The sequence below is a fragment of the Ceratotherium simum genome, chromosome 6 (genome assembly GCF_057802395.1).
Source record: "Ceratotherium simum simum isolate JZ-2026a chromosome 6, ASM5780239v1, whole genome shotgun sequence".
Lineage (NCBI taxonomy): Eukaryota > Metazoa > Chordata > Mammalia > Perissodactyla > Rhinocerotidae > Ceratotherium > Ceratotherium simum.
The window spans coordinates 78,618,894-78,639,689 of record NC_141905.1 but is presented as its reverse complement, the minus strand read 5'-3'; the positions used below and the strand labels follow the sequence as shown (position 1 = coordinate 78,639,689).

The 20,796-nt window shown below is 46.7% G+C and overlaps 1 protein-coding gene across 1 annotated transcript in view; it reads right to left on the bottom strand.

Annotated features, from left to right (window-relative positions):
* Window positions 1-1,571: 1,571 nt before the first annotated feature.
* The window catches only part of PLPP4 (phospholipid phosphatase 4), a 121,682-nt gene continuing 102,457 nt past the window's right edge, over window positions 1,572-20,796 (bottom strand). The window contains exons 6-7 of the mRNA XM_004428136.3: window positions 14,503-14,673; window positions 1,572-2,198 (exon numbers count right to left, since the gene is read on the bottom strand). Of these exons, the coding sequence (XP_004428193.1) occupies window positions 1,999-2,198; window positions 14,503-14,673 (371 nt within the window). The 3' untranslated portion in view covers window positions 1,572-1,998. The remainder of the gene's footprint in view (window positions 2,199-14,502; window positions 14,674-20,796) is intronic.

The window sequence follows — 20,796 nt, the reverse complement described above, 5'->3', positions numbered from 1 at the left end:
AGTATAACTCATTTTCCTCCTGTTTGTTATTGCAGAGCTTGGCTAAAACTAGAATCAAAGCAGTATATGGGCTATCAGAGGGGGTTTTTTTTGCTAAGAAAGATTGGCCCTGAGCTAAAATCTGTTGCCAATCTTCCTCTTTTGCTTGAGGAAGATTCACCCTGAGCTAACATCTGTGGCAAATCCTCCTCTATTTTGTACGTGGGTCGCCGCCACAGCATGGCTGACATGTGGTGTATGTCTGCACCTGGGAACCAAACATGTGAACCCAGGCCGCCAAAGCAGAGCTTGCCAAACTTAACCACTGGGCTACTGGGCCAGCCCACGTTTGTTTTAACAGTAGCAAAGGACCCCTTACTGCATTTTTATTTTTTATTTTTATTTTTGACAATTATAGAATTTTAATTAAATCAGAATATTGTTTAATTTTCTAATTTTAAATGAATTTTAGCTCCAGATTTAAAATTATGTCTTATGAATTGTTATGATTTAGCTTTTAAAATATCTCATATTTGTTTTCAAAGTTGCTTGTGAGCGTACCTGCTGTAATTTTTAAAAATCAATAGTCTGACTTTGGGTGGAAGTCAAGTCAAGCCTTCCCCTCCCCCACCCACAACAGGATGGTCACCCTATGGCTCCGTGCTGACACTGATCTGGAAGGACCACAGCTGCGGAGGGCTGTACTGCAGTTCATTTGACAAGGTCTTTACAAAATGATACATGCACTCCAGCACGGATCCCGCAGCGGAGACTGCTGACCAAAGACATCCTGAGGGCTCTAACTGGGGCGCCCAGCACAGAGCTGCTCAGGCGACAATTTATACAGCCACTTGAGTGCTTCCAAATGCAGTCTGTTACACTAACTGCTGGAGAGTGACAGTCTTTAGACATCAAAGATGCATCCCTTCACAGTAGGCCCAGGAATCTGGAGAACCACACTGTGCATCTGATCAGAACTGAATGGAGGGAATGCTCGCAGCTTTGAAAAGAACAAGCTGGCCGAGGAGTGATGTACTCTATACACAGACTATAAAAGGTTTCTCGACTGGCATTTAGACAATGCAAAGTGCTGAGGGAGAGATGTAGGGCATTCCGATTCTGTTCTTGCACCTTATATCGGAGCCCTATCACGCTGAAACGCTTCCTGCTAGACAGGAATGGGACCACGCTGCCACTTGAAGAACGCTGCAAGCAGAGCAAAAGTCAGATCTAAAAGGGAAAAACTCCTACCCTGAAGCTGCTTCCTACCTCCAGTGTCACCCAGCCATTCCTTGGAAAGGATATGGTACCCACCCTCCCTAGACAACTGCAGTGGCTCCCTCCCCATTCCTGCACCAGGCGTCTTCCTTTTCACTGTATTTGGTGGAAGCCTATGTGTAAAGTGGTTCATCTCATTTCCTTCCAAATTCAATGACTCAAAAAGCCCTGGAAATGCTAAGGCTGTGACTCCAGCTTCAACGCCATTTCCGAGACAGATGCTATGAGAAGCTGACGGTTCAGAAAGCTCTCGATCCTTTGCTCCCAAGCTCAGGCCCTGGAATGACTACAGCAGAGCTGGCTTTGGGCCGGCTCCCCACCCTGGCCTCGGCTGGGAAACCCACTGCATCTCCGAATGACATTTGCTGCCCTGGACGGCCAACACCACGTCTTCCAGGTGGGAGGTTTTATTATGTTCCACAACCATGAAAACATAGGAAGGTGGCTGTTACAGTAAACATTTCAGATAGAAGAATCGAGCGAGCTGCACCCACCCCACCCTTGCAGCCTCCTTCCACGTGTCTCTCAGAGATTGTTCCTGTGTCCTTCCTCTGCAAAGTCAAGAAAGGTGAAAGGAGACATTTAAAGTAGCAGGAACACCATCGGCAAAATGGAAGCAGAAGGATAACTTGGAGAAACAAGTGATGAGAAACACACTAAGGAAAATCTCTTCTATTGTGTTATGATGTCGGGATGGAAGAGTGTGCCCTGGGCTCAACGTCCATTCTCCTGAGACCCTGGTCATACGGGGCCTTCGGTGATCCCCTCCAGAGGCATGCTGGGCGCACTGTCAGCTGTGGGCCTCTCATCTTTCTTCAGCGAGGTCGGGACGCGGAGACTGACGTATGGTTTGTGACAAGCTGTGTTGGCCAGAGGAGGGTAGTGCTGTCTGTAGCAAATGTATGCAAAAATGAGGCCAATGACTCCGCCAACAAAAGAATCTAGGCAGGAAAGAGCAAAACAGGAGAAATGTGTTATGATTCATTCAACTGTCCCCAGTTATGTTTTCCAGAAAGCACTTTTCCCACCTGCTGCAGTACTGGTTTGCTTACTAGACCCCCTGAAAGATTAAAGGAGAGAGAAACCATGCTGGATGTATAAATCTTGGTGGCCTCTGCAAACTCATCATTTCTAGAACTTAAACATCCCTTTTAAATGGGTACTTGATTCTGTCTTCTCTTTATTTCTTTAATACGCACCTGTGCATCGCATGAACTCAGATTTGCATTCTTGATTTTTAAAATCAATTCTCAATTCTGGAAGAAGAATTCCAGCCATCTCTATAGGATCTAAACACCCTCGGGGGCTGTAATCTCTTTTTCTTTAGCAAGTTCCTGCTGGAGTCCCGTAATATTGCTGGTGCGTTACAGAAACCCAGCGGGCATGCCCGTCTCTGCCTTGTGGTAAGCGATTCCCAGGGAAGAAATGAACCTTCTGAGTCACAAAGTGAATAAAACATTTTACAATACACCAGGATTGGCAAACTCAATGGACCTCTGGTGGGAGAGGCCCAATGCCTCCGACAAGCTGCAGATCTCATGAAGTTGGAGGGCGTGAGGGGGGCAGACGAGGCAGGAGGGGGCATCTGCAGGCAAAACAGGCCCTTCCACCATGAGGCAGCCCTCTGCCAAAGAGGGCATTCAGCTGGTGCCCAATAGAGATGCCATGAAAGCATCCCACCCCAACAACCCTCATTTAGTGTGTGTGTGTGCGCGTGCACGTGCACGTGATTTTAAACTGTGTCTATGGATTATTCTTACCACAAAGATCCTAACACAATGGAAAACCTCCCCTAACAAACTTTGAACTCTTGTGAGGGTTGCTGCCATGCTGAAGTGTCATTCCCCATTTGCGGGTTTCCACTTGCACATTTATTATCTTGTTGGATCACACATACCTCCTATGGGCAGGTAGCATCAGCCCCATTTTACAGAATAAACTCAGGCTCAGAGAGGCCAATGGAACTCTCTGTATCTGCACCCCTTGTTAATGACATAACTGGAATTGAACTCTGGTGTCCTGATTCTGCACCTGGGATGCTCAGAGGGGCTGTGCTCAAACCCTGGCAGATTCATTCCAGGCTTTCTGATGTCCCAGCTTTCAGAATGCAGCAGGCCACGACTGAAGGGCAGTCCACCTGTTTCAGGTGAGGGGCAACAGCTTCCCTTAACCGATCAGTGCTCGGGGTGGTAAGTTTCCAAATACTTCCCAGTGAGCAACATCCTGTGTATTGACCTCAGTTTAAGTCACACACTGATTCTCCTGTGTCTCCTGCAGGGAAATTTGGAGTGGCTGTCAATGAAATGTACCTTCCAAGAAAACAAACTGTTCAATGCTTAGATATGTGCCCACACTTGTCAGTCTTTTTGTGACCCTGTTATAGCCATCCTGGCTCCATCTAGACAGATTGGGATAAATTATGAGGAAGGAGACAATATTTTGGTATTTTATTATCTTTTGAAGAATTGCTTCCACCTTCAGCATTTTTACTAGGCTAAACATTAAAAAGCTCTATAATAAATAGCTTTAAGCTCTTTTAAATAAATTTAGTAATTTAGTGCATATAGTTTTGTTTATATACAGTAGCTAAGCAGGGAAAGGAGGCACTTCTGTGATGGCAGCATGAATGTTCATTGTGTGCAGACCAAGTGCCCGGTGCTGCTCTGGAGACTGGAGTGTGGACACAGCAGCCAGTGATGTTTTTTTAAGTGCAAATAGAGGAGGTCATTCTCCTAATTAAAATCTTTCCCACTGCTCATAAGGAATGGACAAAGTCCCTATGGCCTTCAAGGCCACACACCTGGTCCTGCCAACCCTCCCAGCCATTTCCCCCTCTCACTCTACTGTGGCTGTTGTCTTCCCTTCCATTCCTCAAATACGTCTGCTTCTTCCCTCTTCTTCCTCTTTCTACAAATGCTGTTCCAATCCTGGGAATCCCTTCCCCTCATCCCCTCCCCTATTCAATTTCTATTCATCCTTCGGAACTTAACTCAACATCATATGTGACGAGGCCTCACCTGACTTCCAGATTAGACCAAGTCTCCCAGGTGTACACTGGAATCCCCCCACCCCACCCTCCACATGCAATCAGAATGGCAAACAATGCCAATCTGTGCAATTCTTTAATGTTCAACATTGGACTCTAAACTCCACGAGGGCAGGGCTGTGTTTGTCTTGTGGGCTGTTGATTCCTCAACACCTGGAACAACACCTTGTTCACACAGAATGAAGCTGGTTGAGGGAAATGGATGAATGAATACATGCACAGTTAGTTCCTGGCTGCTGTCCTGTGTGTGTCCTGGTGTGGGCCCCTCCCCCACTCTGGGCTTCAGTCTCCTCACCAGTAACGTAAGAGCAGGGAACAAGTGCACGGCAGCTAACAGGCCTCTCCATGTAAGTGTTCCAGGAATCTGGTCCCCAGGGTCAGCCTGCTGAGACCCACATTCAGATTATTTGGAAACTCTGCCAAGACATGTTTAGAAAGCAGCTCATATCTTTGATTGGAATAACACATCACTCAGAAACAAAAGTCATTCCAAGTGGTCAAAGGGAGAGACTGAATAAATTGTGGCTACTTCCTCTCCATAGCTACTCAGACAGTGAGGCTGCTTGGCTGCCATCCGGCAGAAAGGCGAGGAAAACATATTAGTGCCTGCTCAGCCCTGGTGAGGAGCCACGAAGGTATGCGGGGAGGAGAGGACCATCCGGGAAACAGCAGTTAACCCAGGAGCCCACCCCTGCTCCCAGTGCAGGCACCTGGGGCCACAGTAACGTATCCAGCACCTACTCTCACCCCACCTGTGAATCCTCCAGGCTGAGGAATCCTCAAGTGAAGACACTGCAGCCCCCGCCAGGGCAAATCACTGTACCTCTGAGCTCTCAGAGATTGCAATATCTATCTCATTGAGTTGTGACGATGATTTAATGAGACCATGCTTCTAAAGATTGTGCCACAGAACATACCACAAAATCAGACCTTAAAGCAGAGTGTCTAAAAAAATAGTGTCCATCACTGTTATTCTTATTCTGTTCCTCTCTTGAGCTGCTGGGGGCTTCCTAATCCTTTCCCATCCTTCTCCTCACACAGCAATTCAGCAGTCTAGAGTTATAATCTCTTTAGCATGGCCAAACTTTCATAGCATTTTAAATAAACTTGAACTTAAAAAACATTTGTCAGGCCAAGCAACTAGAAGGATGTGCAGCTATGACATACAACTATCTACTGGGGCTTTGGGGGGAAAAATAAATAAATTAAAAAAATAAAAAATAAAAAAAAAAAAAACATTTGTCAGGCCAGCCTCATGGCATAGTGGTTAAGTCCAGTGTGCTCTACTTTGGTGGCCTGGGTTCATGGGTTCAGATCTCGGGTGTGGACCTACACCACTTGTCAAGCCATGTTGTGGCAGCGACCCATATGCAAAAGAGAGGAAGACTGGCACAGAGGTTAGTTCAGGGCGAATCTTCCTCAGCAAAAAAAGAGGAAGATTGGCAACAGATGTTAGCTCAGAGTGAATCTTCCTCACCAAAAAAAAAAATCATTTGTCACCCAAGAAATCAGACAGTAATATGCACCATGAATTCCTGAATGGGGTCACAACTTAATTAATGTGATTAAATCCAGTTCCTCAAATGGAGAAGCTCCTCACATAGCCTTTGGCCGGGAGCCTATAAAACGTGCCAGGGCTTTTTCTAGTTCAAGGTCTTAGAGTTGCACAATTGTTTTGTTTCTCCTCTAACGCCAGAGAACAGCCCCGGGGGCGTTATTTTTACTACCATCTAAATCCAGAACGTCTGGATTTGAGCCACTGACTATTGAACGGATCAAACACTAAAACCTACAAATAACGCCATTTGACTATTTTCTGTGACATGACATTTAATCAGGTGCATCACTGACCAAAAGACACTGAATCATTCCAAGTGTCTGTCCCCAGGGCTGACTGATGCAGCAGCACGCGAGGGTGTGGCAATTCCTGCAGATGCTGCTTTCCCATTTAATGGGAGAGGGAAAGGCGGTGTGACAGGTCCTGCCAGAGTTATCAGAAGTAACCAGGGCAGAGAAAGGTCCGGCCAGGCCACCTTCTCAGCAAAGTCATTCAGGGCTTTGTTTATTACAAAGGTGGTGAACAAGATCCAAAAAATGACCGACTTTATGAGGGAGACTGTCATCAAGGGCCTCAGGTGGGCTGCTGGTGATGGAATTACACACATCCTGTAGGGCCTACGCTGACGGAAAGCAGGCAGGGTACAGGCAGGCCTTTATTAGGGAAAACCCCACTAGGGACTGACCTCACCCCAAGTACAGCAGCATGGGACTGGAGGGTCCAAAGGGGAATACATGGATCTCAGTATCCCTGGAGTACCAAATACTGCAGTCTCCTTACTCCGCACTGATGCCATTCATTCCACACTCAGTACTGTACAGGGATCAGGTGTCAGGCATGAGGCTAGGTCCTGGGGCACAAGGCTGAACAAAACAGAAAGTTCACAGTCCTAAACAGTGACAGCCTTATCAGTGAGCTGCAGCTGTGATATGCGCCATGAAGGAGAAGTGCTGGTCTGTGAGATCACCAGCAGAGCAGCCTGGCTGGTCTGGACCAGGGGAGTTTCACTGAGGACAAGACCTGTAAGGCCAGCTCTGCGGGATGGGCAGGTGTGAACCAGAGGAAGTGGGAAGTTGAGGCAGGGAGGGTACCTGCAGTCTTCCAGGCAGAGGAAGGAAGGGGCTCAGCAAATTTAAGACACTGAAGGAAGGCCCATCTACCAGAGGGGTGGAGTCTTTATAATTCTGTAGGACATAAGTCGACCAGGCTTCTGGTCTGGGCTGGAGAAGAAGGTCTTCCACATCCCCTCAGGGCTCTGTTGAGCCCTAAGCATGGACCAGGGGCCCCACTGCCTCTCTGGGCTACCGTCTGTGCCCCCTTTTTGGCCCATAGCTACCCCTCGGTGTTGACCCCCACTTTCTGCCTCACTCATCTTTGTTTCCTCAGATCCCAGCAGTTATTATTCAGTAGATGTTTGGTGAACTGAGATGCACTGAACAACATTTAGAAGATGCACTAAAGAATCAACATCACCGGCCACATATTGTGTGATCCCATGTATGTGCAATGTCCAGAATAGGCAAATCAAGAGAGAAAGAAAGTAGATTAGTGGTTGCCAGGGGCTGGAGGGAAGGGAGGTATGGATTCTTTTTGGGATGATGAAATGCTCTGGAATTAGATAGTTGCACAACTCTGAATATATTAAAAAGCACTGAATTGTATTTAAAAGAGAGAATTCATGAATTATGAGTTATGAATTATACCTCAGTAAAGCTATTTTTAAAAGGGGTGGGGAATCAACACCAGATGGGCTCCAATGGCAGTGGAAAGAGGGCTAGACTTTGAATGAGGCAATCTGGCTTTGAATCCTTACCTGTAAAATGGGCATGACCCCTTCCTCTTCATATGAGGTCAAAGGACAGCAAAGGACCCCACAGGGTCTGGCACAGAGGTGCCATGCTCACCTGCTCTGGCACAAACAAGCAGAAAGGCTTTTGAAGATGTGCTGTCAGGTCCCAGGAAGGAACACATCTCTCCCTGTCACCATGGCAACATCCAACATCACTGAGCTGGCTTGACTTGTGACCTTGTACGCCTTGGGCTCTGTGACCCAAGACACTAGGGTAAAAATCAGCTCTAGCAAACTCAGTAACCTCAAGTGAGTGTTTCTGTCCTTTTTATTCCACTCCTAGTGAAGCTTCCGGTTTTTGTCACTTTGAGTTGCCATAGAGGAACTTACACAGCACAGAGGATGCACGATCTACCTGGTACTCTGGAAGCGGAAGGGCAGCCGCCCCATCTGTCTTCCTCAATACCTGCCTCCGTCCGAGAATATGCTCGGCACACAGGCACAAGAGACATAATGAATGAATGTTTAAAGTCCACTTTTTTTGTTCCTTTTTAAGGGGAAAGAACTCGCTGAGAATAAGGTTAATTTTAGTAAAATCAATGTAAAGAAAAAAATGATACTAGTAAGAAAGGAACACGATTTAGTCAAAATCATTCATTCATTCATTCAACACATATTTATTGAGCACTCTTATGAGTTGTATTTTGACCCCAGCAAAAAGATTTGTTGACGTCCTAACCTCCAGTACCTCAGAATTTGACCCTATTTGGAAAGAGAGTCTGTACAGAGGTAATCAAGTTAAAATGAGGTCATGAGGGTGGGCCCTAATCTAATATGACTGGTGTCCCTATAAAAGGGGGAAATTTGGATACAGAGACACACACATGGAGGGAAGCTGATGTGAAGACATACAAGGAAAACACCATGTGAAGAAGGAAGCAGAGATTGGAATTATGCTGCCATAAGCCAAGGAACATCTGGGCTACCAGAAACTGGAGGAGGCAAGGAAGGGTGTTTCCCTACAGGTGTCAGAGAGAGCGTGGCCCTGCCGATACCTTGATTTTGGACTTCTGGCCTTCAGAACGGTGAGACGATTTCTGTTATTCTACGCCACACAGTCTGCAGAACTTTGTCACAGCAGCCTTAGGGAAGCAATGTAAGTACCTACTATACGCCATGCCAACGAGAGACAAAACTCCTTGTCCACTTGGAGATGATATACTAGTTTGGAGTTCAGCAAACTCTGTGAACTATTCCTTTACATGTTGTCTATAGCTGCTTTCTCGTTACTATAACCAAGTCGAGTAGTTGCAACAGAGACTTGTATGCCCACATAAAGCCTGAGATATTTACTATCCAACCCTTTACAGAAGAAGTTTGCTGACTCTTGTTCTAGCGCCTAGGGACAGACAACAATGAATACCTAAGGAATCACTTCGTTTGTTAGATGGAGGTACATGAGCAAGATGAGAGTGACAGGGAGTGCAGGGGATGGGCTGCAATTTAAATGGAGTGGTCATCACAAGATGTCTTCACCGAGAAGGTGACATTTGAGCCATGATTAAGAGGAAGGAAGGGACCAAGCCACACCCACACCTGAGAGAAGGGCATTCCAGGCACAGGGAAGAGCCAGTGCCAAGGCCCTGAGGTGAGATGGGCCTGGCACATTCTTGAGCAGCAAGAAGCCCCCGGGGGCTGGGATGGCACTGGCATAAGCATGGAGGGCAGGTCGTTAGAAAATACCATCAAAGAGGCAGAAACGGAGGGACAGATCTTACAAGCCATTGCAGGACCTGGGCTTTGACACTGAGTGCAACGGGAAGTCACCGTGGCTTTTAGCAGAGGAGTGACATGTGCTGGCTCAAGGATTTCAAGGCTCACTCTGGCTGTGGTGTGAGGTGCAAAGGAGGAAGGAGGTAGACTGGTAAGGAGGCTTCAGTGATAATCCAGGCAACAGACGACGTGGTTTGGACCACAGTGGAAAGAGCAAGTTGAATTCTGGAAGTATTTTGTACATAGAGCCAACAAGAGAAACCAGAGAAAATCACAGAAAGCAGAGGGGAGAAGGATGCCCTGGTGTAAAATGAGACTTGGGAGCAGCCAATGTCCATCTCCTCTGGGAACTAAGCAATTGGGGGGGGGGGGTGGAGCTAACCCTGAGGCAGAGAGAGGGCAGAGCGCCTGACTGAGAAAGCCTCTCTTGAGGCCCAAAGCTCCCCGTCCAGTGGGTTCTGATGGGACAGAGGGGTGGCCTGCGGCTGCAGACTGCTGGAACCCTCCTGTGGGGACGCCGTGGGTAGGAAGGCAGACAGGTGGACTCCTACCACGGTCAAGGCTCAGAGGTTCCCAGACCCCAAGCAGCGTTTGGCAGCTCGTGATAAATGTGAGTGCCAGCCCCACCACACGGGCAGCCAACTGAGGAGGGAAACAAGGTGAGATCAGTTCACTCAGGACTGAGGATATCAGAGGGAGAATCTCAGTGTTTTTGTTCTATGTAAGGCTGAGTTTTGGGTCAGAAAAATAATATAGTTCCAAGAGCTCCTTTTCAAGTCACTTCATTTAGAAAATCTAGAAATTGTTTCTGACAGCCCAAGGGAGGCTTGGTTAGCAGTTTGTGTCTCTCAACTGTGTGTTTGGGGGGAAAAGGGAAGAGAGGAGGGGGAGGGAGAGGAGGGAGCAATCTCCTACTGGCTTTTCAGAAGACAGAAGTCTTGTGTGGCCCAGGTACAGTCCAGCATAGCGCCCCTTCCCCCCGCCCCCCTCCCAATCCCAAGAACCACTCCATCTGCAGGGTGATCATCTCCTGAAGTCTGGTAACTATATACATGTAAATTCATTGCAAATCACAGACCCTTCACAGCCCAGTCAGAGAAACATGGTGAAGGTGTGGCCGCCATCTTGAAAACTTCAGCCCAGTTAAATATGGTGTCCATGACTAACACGGATGCTTTACAACCTCTGCCTGGGTGGGAATGAATGGCTGTTTCCTCCCTTGAGACCCGTTTTTCTGGATTACTTTCACAGGGAGATGCTCTTTCTTATAATGAAACACCACACGGGCACCCAGGGCTGCTTAAAATGACCTATGATTAGAGAAACCAGTATTGGTTAGAAGGTTACCCCCAAAGCTGGATTCACAGGAGAAAAGCCTGGATCCATATTCAGAGATTTGAGGGGCAGAGGGAGCTTATTATTATGTCCATTAAAGGAATAAACAACACATTCCTGCCGCTCCAGCTGTAACTCTCCACTGACTGAAAACCATAAACACACAAGATTGTGAGTAGAGGCAGAAGCTGGTTCAGTGAGATACTCTGCTCTTTCTCTGCATTTGTTTTCTCTATGTATGCTTCCCTAGCATGAGAATTCCACAAGTTTTAAGGCTGGAAGACACATGGTTAATCACAAAGGTAAGGCTCTCTGTGAGGCACTGGGCTTTGCAGTTAACATCATCCATGAAACTCTCCAGCTTCCAGTTGACCCAAAGGCCAGCATGTCACAAAGACATGGAGAACCTCAGCCACATATAGACTTTAATCCAGCCAGTTGGTTTTATTTCTTGAGAAGTTCTGCCAAATGTTTCACATGCCCCTCCATGCCATGGGCTGCGTCCTCCATTTTCCTCATTTAACAAAACAACAGACTTACATATTTAGACTGGAGCTGAGAAGACAGAAAAGACCAGAAGGGTGTCGATAACAGAAAAACAACCATGATAATGGACAGAGCAAGGCATTTGAGATTATGGGCTATTTATTGGATATGAATATGTAATCAAGTAATCATATGGACTCCCACATTAGGCACAGTTGCTTAAATCAAAATTGAAATGGAGTCATAAAAATCTCATAATATTAGTGCTGCTAACTAAAGTCTGAAATGAGAGGGACTCGTTTTGCTGATGCCTATGCTTCATAGGAATTCTCATCTTGATGGATGGTCCCACCCACGGTCACTGGGCAGCTCAGTCCACCAGAGAAAAGCAACAACTTATTTATCTCAATCAGGCATCCTGCCACAAACACCCACCTACACAGCAGCTGGAGGCCTCACTGTCCATCCCTTCTCCAAGCCGGAAACCTTAGAGGCCTCCTTGATTACTCCCTTAATAAGTGAGTGTTGAATGAATAAAATTTTCCACTCATTGAACATTGCTGCTTCTTAACACGTAATAAGGAAAAGAAATATAGAGCCGAGGTATGGTGTAGATGAGAGTTTCTCAACCTCAGCAGTAGACATGTGGAGCTGGAAATGTCTCTGTTGTGGGGGAGGTGTACATTGCAAGATGTTTAGCAGCATCCCTGGCCTCTACCCACTAGACACCAGTAGCAACCACCACTACCACCACCACCAGTTGTGAAAACAAAAAGATGCCTCCAGACATTGCTAACGTCTTCCAGGAGGTACAGTCGCCCTCTGTTGAGAACACTGGTGTAGACAGTGACAGACGGCCTCATGAAAGGCTAACTAAGGTAAAATGAGCCTGACTCAGAGCCCATCAGAGGATCCAAGGAAAGGCACACTGCTCTCCTGGCTGAGTAGACGGGCGCAGATTGAACAAGTGATGGCACAGCTGAACGGGTACTTGGGCCACATCATTGTACCAACCGATGCACATTCAGTTTGGGCTGCACAAGTCTACCATGACCTGGTTTTGGTTCACCCCCCGAGTATGGCCCTAACCATTGCCAAACATAAATTCTCCCGCTTTGCTTTCTTGTCAGCCACAGAGCATTAATATTCTCCCTCTGCGGCTCCAAGGTCCTCTCTGTGCCAGTTGGATAGGGTGGGTCTGAAGCCCAGGGGCCAGCGGGCCTTGGGTACACCAGCTGCATCACGAGTCCACCATTTCCTTAAAGCCAAAAGCTGTGATTCTTCATTTCTCACAACGCACCAGCCAGAGCTAGGTAATGAGTAACAAAACTGGTTAGGACCAAGAGTATTTAAGAGAGGCCAACCTCACGTCTTAGGTTTTCAGGATAAGATCCTTATGCAATGGCTCTTACTGCCTTCCAAGATAAAGCAAAAACCCATTCAATTCTGAAACCTTAATCATTTCCCAAATCCAAAGTGGCTGAATGAAAGTGAAAATCAGGGATTTATAGCTTACACATAGACGGTGTTCCAAAAACGTGTCTGCCTCCAGATCAGTTGTTTGGGAAACACAACACGTCCTTCTTTAGATACAATGCACTAAGCAACAACAATACCAGTCTGCATTTGTGCAATATGTTTCCATTTACAAAGTACATTCAGATCCAATATTTCATTCAGTCTATGAAACAGCTCTGTGAAATATCTGGGGATTGTTGATCCCGTGTTCAGAAGAAGAAACTGCAGTTCACAAGGGATGAATGAGAAGCAGTCCATAAAACACCAACCAGCCCATAATATTCTTCATGAGGAAACACCCTAGCCATATAGGCAAAATGATTCTTTGGGAAAAGGAGAGAACACGGGAGGGCCCAGCCTTGTGGCGCTCTCCTGACCACCCCCATCAGGAGGGCCTCAAGACCCCGACATTACAGCACCGGATGCCTCCGCCTGTCCAGACCATGCATCAGCCTTTCCTTCCCTTGCACTCTTCACCCCCCAGGTCGAAGCTACTGCTGGAGGCTCCTGACACCCAGAACATGAGCCCCAGGATGTGGAGGGTGGAGCTGAGGCCCGGAAGAAGCAGGAGAAGCTGGGGAGGTGCTGGGAGGAGCACGAGGCCCCTGGAGAAAATGGGGAGAAGGTGCCATTCCTCACCTCTGGCCTTAGCTGCTGTGTCACTCCCAGTGGAATGAACACCTGAGAAGGGGTGAGAAGAGGCCATCCCACAGACAGCTGGCCACAGAGACAGAAACGAGGGAGGACGGGAGCAGGGCCTGGTGGCAGCCGGAGAGCAGGAAAGGAAAAGGAGGTGCAGCACGGGCTGCTCGGGGAAGGCCACTCACCCAGAGACTCTGGATTTAGGCACATTTAATTCAGTTTGTTTGCTTCAAGCTGACACAGTGGAGCTCTTCACCAGAGCTTCTCAGGCTTCATCAGAAATAACAGACTTGCTTGTTAATGCAGACTCCTGGCCACCACTCCAGACCCACCCCCAAGAGTCCGATTCCTAGCTCAGGGTGGCCTGATCAAGGGGATCTGAGGATTGCTCTTTGGAAACACGGCCCCAGACCCTGCACTACTGGAGGCCACATGCTGTGGACATCACCCTGTTTGCCGCGGCAGGTGCTGCTTGTCATTCAGGCAGACTGTGGGCTGTAGCTGATCTGCAGAGGCAATGACATGGTTTAGTTTTATTCCAGGAACAAACTCCTCACTTGTTTTGTGTTGTTTTGACTTTTCCCAGATACCGCAGGACTCATATATATAGGTAAGCCTCACCCCAGCCTTGCAGCAGCTGCTTGGAACATGGCTGGCATCGATGCCCAGGCTGGACACATTCACTGGATGTGAATCCATGGTGAGAAATATGTCCTTGTGGGATGGATTTGAGATATGAAAGGAGCCAAAAACCACTTGGCATCAAGTCTGAGGACTAAGGCAAGTGATCCAGCAGGGCAGTCACATTTGAGTCCAAGACCAAGGACCTGCCATCCTGGCAGGACTTGAGCTGTCTACTTGAGCCCGAAGGAGGAGGAGGAGCTCCACTTCTGTCCCCAGCAAGGGCAGTGTGAAGGCCAGAACTCACTTGAACAGGCATATTTTCTTTAAAATTGTGTCCACTCTGTCATTTCAGCCTCCTCTGGTTTCTGTCAGTGGGCACTTGCTTTTCCCTGAATTGGTGCATTTCTACACCCATCCCTGCAGGAGAGTGGCAGACTGCCTTGAGGACTGGGCAGGCCCGGGGTAGGGACTCACCTTGCCAGTGATGCTTGTAGTCACACATGCGGGACAGGGCGATCATCATGGCACAGTACAGGGGCAAGATGGCGGCGCAGAGCCTCCAGCTCTTCCCCCTCCCACTCTCAGTGAAGCAGTGCAGCTTGCCAGCCAAGTAGAACGTCGTAAAGCCAAGGCCCGAAAAGGCAACTGCCAAAGAGAAACAGCAGGTGTTACTCTAGCAGATGGTAAGTGGCAGGCACACAGGGCATCCTGAACATTCTGTCTGCCATCTTGCACACTCTTGGGCCAAGGCCATGTTGGCACCAGGCACCATCTAGGCAATCTGTGCTCTTGCTAGAACCACGCTGGTATGAATCTTTCAATAATGAAAATGACCTTCCAGGCTGTGTGTGATCAAAATCTATTCTATTTCATTCATTCAATAATGATTTAGTGGGTATCTACAGTGTGCTAGACAGGTGCTGTTCTAGGTGAAGGGAATAAAAAGACGTATCAGATGCTGTCTCTGGTCTTAAGGGGCTCATGCTCTGGTTGAAGAAAATGGCCATACTTATAGATAATTTTAATGTAATGTGTTGAGTTCTATAAGAAAAAAAATGCATACAGAACAAAAGACTATGGTGACGACTTAGATTTCAAGGGTGTGGGAAAGGAAGGGATTTTTGGCTTAGTGGCATTCAGTAAGATGGGACTAGCAAATGCGATGGAAGTGTGAGTTTAACAGAGAAGCCACTGATGACAAATCCCTTGTTTTCTCTTAGAAATTATGGCTATTGATTTTTAGAATTGTAAAGACATGGCTGTGCTAAATGCGTTGTCAAAAGTGTGGAGCTGGGTGTAGCATATATAAGCCCCAAGCTTTTTATCCAATCAGGTTTAAAATACAGTTGGAATTCAGCGAGATTTAAGATGAGTCTTCTGTGGGCTTAGAGCAATGGTCCTCCACCCTGGCTACACGCAGAGTCACCTTTAAACTTGGGAAGCCTTAACACGTACTGGTAGCCAGGTCCCACTGCCAGATATTCTGTTTGTACTGGTCTACTGGTTTGGAGTGGGCTCTGGCGTGCGTGTGTGTGTGTGTGTGCACGTGCGTGTGCATGCGTGTGTGTGTGTGTAAACTCCCCGGGTGACTCCAATAGCAGCTAGGATTGAGCTTAGGCACTTTTGTTGAAGGCAGGCGCTACAGCTCCCACCTTCTCTGGACACCAACCTAATCAAAACTTTCCTCTTGATCAGAAAACACTCCTGAGGGGCAGAGCTCCTGGGTAACCAGCCCGCACAATGACTCGGTAAAACAGATCTTATAAAAACTCTAAATGCCAGTACCAATGACTTTAAGAGACTGCATGAGGCCTGAGCAGCAGCCTCAGCATCACTGAGTTTGTTCCAAAGTCAGGATCTCAAGCCACCCCAGACCTACTGAGTCAGAATCTGCATTTCACGAGACCCACAAGTGACCTGTGTGCACACTGAAGTCTGAGAAGACCTGGCCTAAAACACATTCATCCTCCTGATATCTCTGAGTCCATCTTAAGGAAATAATACAAAAATACAGAGAAATCTAGAAGATATTCTGCTCAAAGTTATTTATAATTATGGAAAGTGATCAATACAGAGGCACAGATACTGTTGGGGCCCAGGCAAAAATATGCTACAATGGCATATAGATATTTTGAATTAAAGTTACTTGAGAAGCAGCCGATGCAAAAAGGGCATTTTGACCCTCCTCTCTCTGTTCCCCCTGAAAGCAGGAAATAAATCTCCCCTGTGAAAGGTAACCTCCCCACAGCAGGAGACAGAGAGAAAATTCAGGGCTGAGACATCTGTATAAACAAACCTTGTTACTTTTTGCTAATTTACTACCCTGAACCCAAATTTTGCTTTGAATTCTTTAGATTCTTTGCTAGTTAAGCACCCAAACCTAAGTTTCTTTGTCCTGTCAAATCCTCACAAATTTGTTTCTTTGTGTAAAAAGATATAAAAGCTGCCTGCCTTGGTTATTTCTCTGAGCATTATTTTTATGATCTTCTGTGCATACGTATTAAATTGGTTTTTCTCCTGTTAGTCTGTCTCGAGTTTTTTTTATTAGTCCAGCCAAAAGAACTCAAGAGGAGTAAAGGGAAAATTTCCCCCTCCCTGACAATAAGCAAACTGTGATATTTCCATTCAGTGGACTATGATGCAACCAGGAAAATTACTGTGATTATTTAGCAAGATGGACAATACTTAGGACAAAATGTTAAGTGAAAAAAGCAGCACCCCAAATTGTAGATTCAAGATAATCATGGCTATAGCACATAAAAATGAATAACCTGCAGCTTTAACAAATGATCTCTAATAATAATATGTCTTCTTAAAAGGGATCCCCCAGGTATGAATACAACCTTATACTAAAGCAGAACTTTTTCAGCAACCAAATTAAACAAGGCAACAGAGTTTGTTGTGTTTTTTTTTAGGACAGAATATTAAACCAGGTTTACCCCAGGAATAAAAATGAAGCATTTAAACATTTTTGGATAATGATTAGCACTCAAATAAACACCAAAGCAGGGCCAACATATATTGAATACTGTGATTAAAGTACGACTGTGTGCAAAACTGCATTGCTCAGGTCTGTTCTAGACTGTTTGCTCCAATGAAGAGTATTAAGTGATTTACAGGGCATTCCAAAGTGGCCCCATATGGCCACCATCCTGGCAAGCACAACAGGTTCTGAATTTCCCATCCTCACTCACTTTGCTCTGTTCCTTCTATTCATTTACACTCTCCCCCGAGGTCAGAGTGGGAAGAGGAGGCTGCACAGTTGGCTCCGTGGGTTCTGGCCTCATCCTGAGCCCTTGCTGGAGGAGTAACGGACTTCATTCAAATCAGACAGCTTAGCAAACGTATCCACCTAATTACACTGAATGTGGGGAGCATAAAAGAACTCTTCTGGGGCTTTGTAGGGTTATGGATGAGTCTCCAAGATTTGGATCAGAGGAGAGGCAGCCCTAGGTGTTGCCAAACTGGCGTCTCTTAAGAAAAGAAACAGAAAAAAAAAAGGTCAATGAGCACAGGCTGGATGTTGAGCAGGAATGTGTACGTGTGCCCATAAAAAATGGTTTGGAGACTTGAAGACAGACGAGCCCCAGCTCAGCACCCAGCACTGCTGGAGCCTCCGCGCACATTCACAAGATGGACAAGGTCAAGACCTGTGACAAGCTGTTGGAGGCCACACCCTCAGGCTGCATCTGACCACCTCCTGGCCCCCGGAACTTGAGTTTGGCCAGCTTTGGCACCGAGCGCTGTGGCTCATTCTTTGGAAAGCAGGTAAAATGTATTCTCTCCCACGCTGTGGGACCCATGCTGCAGCTCTCCAAAATGCTGAAGCATCTGCTTCTTTGAAAAGGAGGAGGCATTCAAAGGCATTTTTAAAGGCTGAGTTCAACAGCCTAGATCCCGTGGGCACCTGGTAGCAGCCAGTCTCCATCAACACACTCTATCGGGCTTTTGGGCAACGTTTTTAAAGCAGCGCTGTGTGCCCTCACTTTTCTAGGCTCCAATTTCATGCTAAACCTTATGCTTGCCACTTTCTCATCGACCTTTACGCAGTTATCGAACCAGCGTTGCGTCCTTTGGCAAAGGGCTTCTGAGGCACCTCCTTCTGGCCCAGGGGGCCTGTCTGAGCTGTGGACAGCACGGGTGCTTCGCATTCCTGCTTTTCCAAATACTGCCTGGTACTTTAGGCTCTACCAAACCACACTGAATTCACAGGATCCCACGGTTTTTCTGCCACCTCCTCCTGTGAGATTAGGGGTTTGGGACCAGGATGCAATCTCCTGTGAGCCTTCCAGCTCTGAGAGCCTGGGACTCATTGAGGCTCAGATTCAAATTCAACTGGGAGGAAAAGAGAACAGGATGGTTTTTAAAGAAATGCTTTCCAGCTCTAGCCAAACAGCATCCTATTCTCTTTTCAAAGAAACATGCCTTTGAGACACTGGGGGCTGTAAAACCTTTTATGCTAGTGTAGAACAAGGGAGATGATGGGCATTCTGTGACTGTCTGTCCTTCCCCTAAAACAGTCCTTGCTTCCAGCACCAGTAAGAAATGAAACTAAGAACTGAGCATTCAGACGTAGCAGGGCATTGCACATTTTGGAAGACAGGGATTATAAAATAGGATAAATGTATTCATATTTTGCTAACATTATTAACAACAGAAATATGATTAGAAAACTCTGAAGCCAGTGGGGTGAGAGGATGCTGAGGGTCTACCTGTTTGAGGGGCTCAGAAGTCGTTTATTTGCTCTCCAGAGATTGAAACACACACATACACACACACACACACACACGAAAGCACTCACAGCGATCTGTGGGGAAGAGCATGTGTCCCTTGCTCTCAGAGCCTGTAGCAGGTTTTCTCGGCTGGAAACAGCTGATTGTAAATATTTATATGTTGATCTGGCTGTGAAAAGCAAAGATGTTCTTGGAGCCTCTAAACTAGGAAGCAGATGAAAGACCACAGTTTCCCCACTCTGTTTCTGGCAGTTTTGATGCTCTCTTGGCTATTGTCAATGCGAGTAGATAAGCAAGCATCACAATACAAGTTGCTGGCCCAGAAGATGATGCCAGGCAAGGCCCGTGGACAAGGCTATCTGCCTGCCTGGTGATTCTGAAAGGGAGTCACTGGTCCTTCTCTCTGGCTACACAGATGAATTGCCGCAGGTTTACAGCTCTCCCTTTGCAAAGAAAGGTCTATTTACTGAGCTAGCTTAAGTGAAATAACGGGGTTTGTCTTTCCTCCCCAGTTGGCTTTTAAAGCAGTGGAAGACCTTTGGACCCCAGGGATTATAAGAAATAAGAAAATTGGCACCAAAAAAAAAAAAATTTTAAAAGCAAATGAGATAAGAATCAGGGGGACAGACCTTGGCTTTTTACATTGTATTTTTCACTTTTGCTAACTATAATAAATTTCTCCAGACACTCTGATCATTCCTGGCACTGAAAATGGAATTGTGCCCTGAGGAGGTAAAGTGTACAAATTTTCCATTTTATGATGCTCAAAGAGTTCGTACTTTCTTCTCTGAGAGAGAAGGACAACACCAGGTAGTTAAATAAATCCTAATGCTTAAGGGTGTTTTGAGGATGCCAGTGCACCTTCACAAGGCTATCCCAAACCAAGGACGTGGGAACAGGCACTCCTGGCCAGTACCTGCAGACCCCTTACAAACAGGAGTGTGTTGCTGGGAGTCAGGGATCTGGGTTCCCATCTTGGCTCTGTCATTAACTGAATACATGATCTTGAGCAAGTCCCTTTCCCTCTCCGGGCCTCAGTTTGCTCTGTAAAATGAAAGGCTGAACCACAAGGGGCCATCACGTCATGCCCATAGGGGCCAGGCAGATAGGGAACATAAGCAAAGTAGTTGGATGTTAGTGTCAACTTTTTCGCAACAGAAAACCCTCGGTCTATCTTCTGTCACTCCACTGTTGCTAGACACTCAGATCCAACAAATATTTCACTTTCTGAAAAAACCAATGGTTCATTTGTAATGATAAATGGCAACTAATACCTGGCCTCACAGTTGGGAGACAACTGGGAGTGGTGAGGACTGGGGTAAACTGGGGAATACTCGCCTCTGCTCCAGCCAGTGTCTGCCATGTGGAAACATGGGCTCTGTGTTCCCAGAAGTTTTGACCTCCTGACAGGAGAGGGAAATCCTGATATTTATGGGAAATGTCTCTGTTTTTAAATATTAACAACTAATCAAAAAGGAATACAGTGTGGACCAAATGAAAGTCATCTGCAGGCCAAGAGGGCTGGGTCTGCTGGTTGCCAATTTGAGAGCTCACTCAAGTCCCACCTTCCAGTGCTAACAGTCTACGTTTAAATGGCCCCGCAAGCCTGATCTGAAAATTACACGTCAATTCGTCCCTACTCTCCACACTAGAGCAAAGAAGCACTTGATGAATTTGAGTTGATTTTGTTTAAACCAATAGCAATAACAAATTAAGTTACGTAGAAAAAAACCAAATTAAGGTACACAGGGGACTTGGGGGCTAATTAATCCATTCAACAGAAGGGACTACTGTGTGCTGTTGAAGAGCATGGGCTTTGAGGCAAACGGAGCACATGTGGCACTCAGCTCGCCACTTATACCCATGCAAGCTCACCTCTTGGGGCCTCAGTTTCCTCCTCTGTACACTAGGGTTAGTAGCACTTGACTCCCAGGTTATCTGGAAGATTAGTTAACGAGGAATTGTAAAACCCATAGCTAGTGCTTGGCACAGAGTGATCACTCACCTACCCCTGCCGGCTGCAGCAGCCGCTGCC